Genomic DNA, 6,743 nt, shown 5'->3' with positions numbered 1-6,743 from the left:
TACTTGTAGCTTTCCTATATAATCACGTTCGGTTTCCCCCCGATACATCGTACATATTAAAATATACAACGGACAAAAATATAAAGGGAAGAAGGGTAGTTGGCGATAAAACGTGTTTAGCGTACCTGCATAAAGCGACGAAGATTCCCGTTGCAAGGAGAAAACAAAAAGATAAAAAAAATGAAGAGGCAAACGAATCACCACCACACCGCTCCCCGGCTCGCTCGTGTATAGTTTTTTCGTTTCTTATTTCTTTTTTTTTAAACTACGCAAGTTTCCGGAAAATTGCAACTTCTCTTCCATGTTTGTTATCGCTCGTTCTTCGTTCCCGTCGAGATGACTATTGTTTTTGCTGTATCTCGGATACGTATACAAGTGCATTTCCAAAGCGAGAGTGGCAGTTTTCCAGACAAATGTTATTAAATCCTTTCGATCATTTTTATCCCCGACAAATAAATTTATCAATTCGATGAGTCCTTTCCTCTCTTCATCGGAAATACGCCTATATCGTTAAACTTGTTTGCATTTTTCTTAGGTAGAAAATACTGCGCAGTCAAAAGTGGCAAGCGGGCGCTCTGGTTTCGCACTTTCCGTATGGATTTGGCTTTTTTGCTCCTCTTTTGTACCCGAACGACTGTGGGGAAAAATGGTAGCGATCGATCGAAGGATTGCGCGCACAAAGGAGTACGATTGCCAGCTCCCAAAGGACAATCCATCCCAGGACGACACAAATCCGTCTGTCGGCTGTTGCCCCACGTGTAAGGTGTGTGTATGCATGTGCGGCCAATTTCTTGAAGAATGCGACGCAGCGTGGGCTGCAATTTTTGTGAATTTTGTCACCAAACACCCGCTCGCCTATACTGAACGAACTTAATATGGAATGTACAAATTATCCTCCGTTTACATGTTATTATCAGCGTACATATAACTCTCAGATGATCATTGGTTTTACCATCATACGGTATGTATTCTCTCTCTCTCTCTCTCTCTCTCTCTCTCTCTCTCTCTCTCTCTCTCTCTGTCTCTCTCTGTGTGTTGTGTGTGTGTGTGTGTGTGTGTGTACTGATGTGTCCACTGGTACGAATGGTTATCGGTTTTACACAAGCTTTCACATATATCCGTTACTCCATTGACATACGACATTAGTTTCGATGATGGAAATAATGTGGAACCAGATTAAAATCACGACTAATCGAGTGTCGACCGCTGGCCTTTGCGGCTTTGACAACCCGATTAGGCGGATCATTTCTTTTTTTTTCCTCCTCTTATCTATCGTTGTCCATGAATAACTGTGAAAACATGAAATTCCGTCGTATCCAGCAGCCTCTCTCAATTGACTTAATACTATCGTGTATACCTGTTGATCTACTTGCATTCATACATTTTTTTATATTTTTTCTTTTTACTAAAGTTTCATCCATCAATATCATTCCTTGTCTATTAACTTCTAGTTACACAATCTTTATTCACGCGAGATCTTGTCTGGTACACATTCTCATAAACTCTCTCTCTCTCTCTCTCTCTCTCTCTCTCTCTCTCTCTCTCTCTCTTCTTCCTTTCTCGCTCTGTTATATTACGCCGTTTTACCACGCATAATTTGCGTGTTACTTATTCTTACATATTTCTATTCCGATGATATAATTTCGTTTCTTTAGTTTTCTTTTGTGTTTCCTATTCGCGTACCTGCCGTTTCGCGATTGCATTTATAATATATTTATATATATATATATATATATATGTATATATATATATATAATTGTGCTAAATATTCTTTTATCAATAACATATTTTCCTTTATACACTCAGTAGAGCCGATTACTTTAACTGGTAATTCAATGTCGTACTAAGCTATAAATGATTACTATACAGTGAAAAAGAAATGTTCGACGATGGGATTAACACAGGAGATCTTTTCTCTAAATATGTATTTCCCTGTCGATATTTGCTTTCCACACTCTTTCGTTTTTTCCCACTTTACAATCGCTTCTCCATACACTGCAGTGTCGAAATGCGTCGTTGCGCATCAGTGTCGCGAAATTAAGAAAAAAAAAGTCGGCCGCACTTCTCAATCGCAGCACCTTCGATATAATCATGCAATCCGTGTGACAAATAATGCATGGATGTGGTTAAATGTCCGTACGCTAAATAGATGAATCATTTTTTTTTTAGTATGACAGGGGAACGCGCAGAGATGAGCCGAGATGGTAATTAGGTATGCATGGAGTAACGTGATTAAGTAAAATATGTCGAAACAAGTTGTAGCATAATAGTAGTCGGGGAGCGCTGTTGGTTGCAGGCGACATGTCTTGCATGGAGCCATGGCAGGTAGTAGGATGCCGCTACTGACCGTTTACTTTGTGTACAAGTAGATAGCGACGATCAGGCCGTAGAGACCCAATACTTCGGCGAAGATCAGAATCAAGATCATGCCGACGAAAAGACGAGGTTGCTGAGCGGTACCTCTTACACCAGCATCACCCACGATGCCAATAGCAAATCCAGCTGCTAGACCAGAGAAGCCTACAGCTAAACCAGCACCCAAGTGAGTGAAACCACTAATAAGCAGAACAAAAATATCTCATTAATTATAGAGTCTACTGCAAACAATAAGCGTTTACATTCTTTTAACAGAGCATGTATGATAAACGTAAAAATATTTAATTACCATATTATAAAACGCTGCTTAATGTAGAAAGATTTAAATAATAACAGATTGATATGTATAAAAGATACGTACTTGTACAGGTCATATTTAGGAGCTCTCCCAAGACTACCCGCAATGAGTACTGCTACTACAAGACCATAAATGGCAATAATACCTGCCATGACAACAGGAATAATGGATTTCATGATTAATTCTGGCCTCATGACAGACATCGCTGCGATTCCTGTACCGGCCTTTGCTGTGCCATATGCTGCTCCCAGAGCTGTGAAACAAAATAATTCGTTATTAGTGATTCGTATAATTGTAACAAAAATATAAATTAATAAGAATTATTTGTTTTATATAGTATATTCATGTAAATTGATTTATATATATTCAACATCTCAGTGTTTTACAAGTTACAGAATTGAATATTAATAATCAGGTACAAAACATTTTGAAACATTTATAGATAGCTAAATTAAATTGCTTGTTAAATATATGATAGTTTGACAGTAGTTTCAACATCTGTTGTAGTAAAATAAAAAATACGATAATAATGCAGGATTTTATATGAAACGGAAAATACCGAGCGATAACTTGATAATTGTATATGTGCATATTTCGTCGTAGTATAACAAATAAACACGGTAAGAAATATTAGCAATAATTATCGAAAACTTAACGGAATCTCAAATTGAAACTCAAACTTGGGAATCTTCATTCTTATTCTTAGCACTTTGAGATGTTACCTTACGGATTGCTCCATTATTCTCATAAATATTCCAATTGTCTATGACTACAATGAATAATTCAAAAGGCTTTTAGTTCTTTTTATTTTCCTATAATAATTAAATATAAATAATCTTACTACAAAATATCCTCTCATAATAAAAAGGGAACGTAACAAATTATAATATAAATATCTATAATATAAATATAGTAATAAATCTGTTACAAAGGTATATATCAAATGAGTTACATACTCTTTCCTCCGCCATTAATCGTTTATAAATTTAATAAAAGTTTATAGATAAAAAGTTGAAGATATTTTCTATACTCTGAAATATTCGAATAAAATTATTTAATTGTGTGAGAAAAAACATGGAGTGAAAATCATAATGTATAAGTCACTTTTATTTTTCGAAAAAGAAAAGGTTCTTTCATGTTTACATCAATGTCCTCCCAAGATGATAGATTTAAAAAATGACTTACACCATTATTGCTTTCACAATGTTGTTACATATAAGATGGGAATTCATTTTAGAGACCGTTGCTGTAGATGATTGGCGAACGTAATACAAATTAAATCTTTTGGGAGAAAATTTGATAAAATGAAAAAAAAAGGAATCATAAATTGCAAGCATCACGCGTATTCTTTGGACAGTATATTCCTTGACAATTACAAGGATTATCGATCGAACTTGTCCCAATGGAGAAGCGACGAAAATAATTTTCCTGCCCGAGTCATTTTCCTGCTTTCTTGTGCGTCGTCGTCGACGATCCCGATCGTGGGACGTCGCTAGTAGTCGCCAGGTGTCCCCGTAACACCGGGTACCCAGTCTGACCCAGCCCAGCCTGGAAATCGCAGTCACATGATTCTCACGTTGGCAGTCACATGACAATCGCACAAGTTCCATCTCGTGAATAGGGAGGCGTGGCGCGTGGCTGGGAGAGGCAATAATGTCATTTTTTTCTTTTTCTCTCTTCTCGTAGCCCTAACATCCTACTCTAATAACGTCATGCTCGTGGCTATTTAATCATCGTTGCTACGAACCTTATCGTGTGCGAACATATATGCATGCCTTATCATATATAAATAAACACCTCTTGAGCGCTCGTAATTCGATTATGCTTGGCTCGCACGAGGTGTTGTAGATCAAACAAGTGGGCTACCCCTTCTTGCATTTCGAAATTCGTCTCTTTTTCGCCGAATTTTCGTCACGAAGATTAATGAGCAGGCACGTTGAAGCGAAATTCTCTCAATACACGCAAGTCGGATGCGATTGCCGAATCGGCCCACGATCAATTTGTATGCTTCCGTTGAAGCATACATCGCAATATATTATAGAGCGTTAAAGAGAGAGAAAGCAAAGATGCTGAGTGCAAAAAGTGCAAATAAAGTGAACAAATCTAATCTCATGACGGAGGTCATCTATGCGATCGATATCGATTCTTCAGGGAAGAGTGATGAAGAAAATCGCGACCTTTGCTCCTGACGACGCGATCCCGCATTCCCGACGAAAAGGCTGAGTGCCGAGAGCGCATATATACGGGAAAAGGCATTCGTATTGATCTTCCCCGACGGGTAAAAGCGACGCTCGCTAGCGGCGGTGGCGGCAGTCCCCGGGGGTCACCGTTTACCACGAATTCGGGAAAATCATTAATTGTAAATCGATACGCGGGAGTCGGGAGCGCATTCGCCTCACGAGGAAGCAGATGATCTGTAGTTTTCTTGCACTTATACTTTCCTAAGCTGAGACGCTTCCAAGAAGAAGCGCGATCGAGAAAAAGACAGATCGATGTTGCTGTAAAGCGGCATCTACAATAAAATTTTAAGGGGTGTAAAAACTAAACTTTAAGTAAAATCTTAAATCGTAAAAAATTATTCAGTCACAAATTATATCACAGTCGATTATTCTCTTCGTATTCAATTGTGGTTGATCAATTTCATTCGGTTTGAGATTTAAGTTTTACGTCTTAAAATCTAAACGTAGACACCGTTTAACATTAACAAAAAAAAAATTGAAAAGTAAAAGGATAAGGTGTAAAAAGTACAGGTGAGGTGCAGGTAAGAAAGCAGGAGACAATCGGCGCGGCGTGGCGGGGAAACGCGTGAACGCGTCTCGTGACACGCACGAGGCGCACGCCCGGTCTGTCCGTCTGTTTCCTCCATCTATCCATCTGTCCGTTCTGCATCTCTTTTCCAAGGCTCGTAAAATTCTAAGTCGCTACCGCTCGACCGAGGTCAGCATTACGAAATAACAGCTGCGCCCGGTCTGGCTATTCCGCGCTAATTCGCGAATAAAACGCGTTCCCCAGGAGCAGGGAATGCGCGAGCGCGACCGACGCAGATTTCTTGGACCATCTTTTCTCGGGAATTTGCCAAATCTGTAGGGCCGAGCAAGACGTTCGGTTCGGTGTGAGAAGAAGAGAAATAATTTAAAGGGAGAACGGAGGCGAGCAACAAATGGAAACGGAACAAAAGTAAACGACATAGAAAACGAAACGATACAAGAGGAACCATCAACGATAGCTGAACGAGACAGCCTCAATTCTCGAGATAAGATAAGGTCGTTGAAATTTTCATAGGAGCTTCGTTATTACGGTTTCCGTTTACGAAGGATAACGTCACCGTTGTCGTGGCTCGTCACGCGTCTCGCGGCACATGACGTCGCCGCACGTCCGCGTACGCCCCGTGGAAAATGAGAGCTCTCCAGTCTCCTCCGCATTTCTTCTTCGCCGTTCGCGGGGAGGATCGATAATCCGTGCGCGCCGCGCTGTTCGCACGATTTTCATTTGTCTTACGCTGCGCGAGAAAAATGGCGTGAGAAACGTTATATCGGCGCTCCTACGGGGACGACGTCGATGAACAACGTTGACACGCGACGTCGACATCAATGAGCCAAGTACGCGGAGACCCCGAGACGCAATAGGACTTGTAAGACCTGTAAGACGTGCCTCGCGGTCTCCTTCTCGCTGACGTCGTCAACGAGCGCAATGCGCACCGCATGTATTAGCGAGCGAGCGAATGAGCGAGATCACGAGGTGGCGACGGGACAAACAGTCGAAACTCACCAGAAAATACGATGGCAGAGGCGGCGCCCATAACGCCGAAGAACGGCGAGTACATCGGGGCTTCTTCTGTACTCATTGTGGCCTGGTTTGTTAGATCTCGGCGGTCAAGTCGATCGCGGGTGTATTTACAGGTTGCACGGAGATCGGTCGCGCGGGATCGTCGAACGCAAAGCGATCTTCACGTCACTCACGGCGCTAAACTAGTGGCCCACTGTCAAATATGGCCTACCGGACTACCGGAGTACAGTGGCGCGGGTCATGTGATGAGTGACGAGCGATCAACGCGGTGGAAGGTGGCCGC

General features: G+C 41.1%; 1 protein-coding gene across 1 annotated transcript; it reads right to left on the bottom strand.

Annotated features, from left to right (window-relative positions):
• Positions 1-1,908: 1,908 nt before the first annotated feature.
• LOC108684287 (V-type proton ATPase 16 kDa proteolipid subunit) lies at positions 1,909-6,743 on the bottom strand. Its single transcript, XM_018188532.1, has 3 exons — positions 6,443-6,743; positions 2,738-2,927; positions 1,909-2,555 (listed from the first exon to the last, which is right to left on the bottom strand). Exons 1-3 carry the CDS (start codon positions 6,516-6,518, stop codon positions 2,351-2,353), a joined length of 471 nt encoding a protein of 156 aa, XP_018044021.1. The 5' UTR covers positions 6,519-6,743; the 3' UTR covers positions 1,909-2,350.

Source organism: Atta colombica, unplaced genomic scaffold (assembly GCF_001594045.1).
Source record: "Atta colombica isolate Treedump-2 unplaced genomic scaffold, Acol1.0 scaffold13, whole genome shotgun sequence".
Taxonomy (NCBI): Eukaryota; Metazoa; Arthropoda; class Insecta; order Hymenoptera; family Formicidae; genus Atta; species Atta colombica.
The sequence above is the reverse complement of the archived record's forward strand: the minus strand, read 5'-3'. Positions and strand labels throughout refer to the sequence as shown.

Excerpts from the sequence above, each read along its gene's own strand:
- LOC108684287 (XM_018188532.1), bottom strand. The coding sequence starts at position 6,518 with ATGAGTACAGAAGAAGCCCCGATGTACTCGCCGTTCTTCGGCGTTATG. Across the intron at positions 2,928-6,442 it reads CTCTGCCATCGTATTTTCTG|CTCTGGGAGCAGCATATGGC; the intron begins GTGAGTTTCGAC and ends TTTGTTTCACAG. Across the intron at positions 2,556-2,737 it reads CCTAAATATGACCTGTACAA|TGGTTTCACTCACTTGGGTG; the intron begins GTACGTATCTTT and ends TCTGCTTATTAG.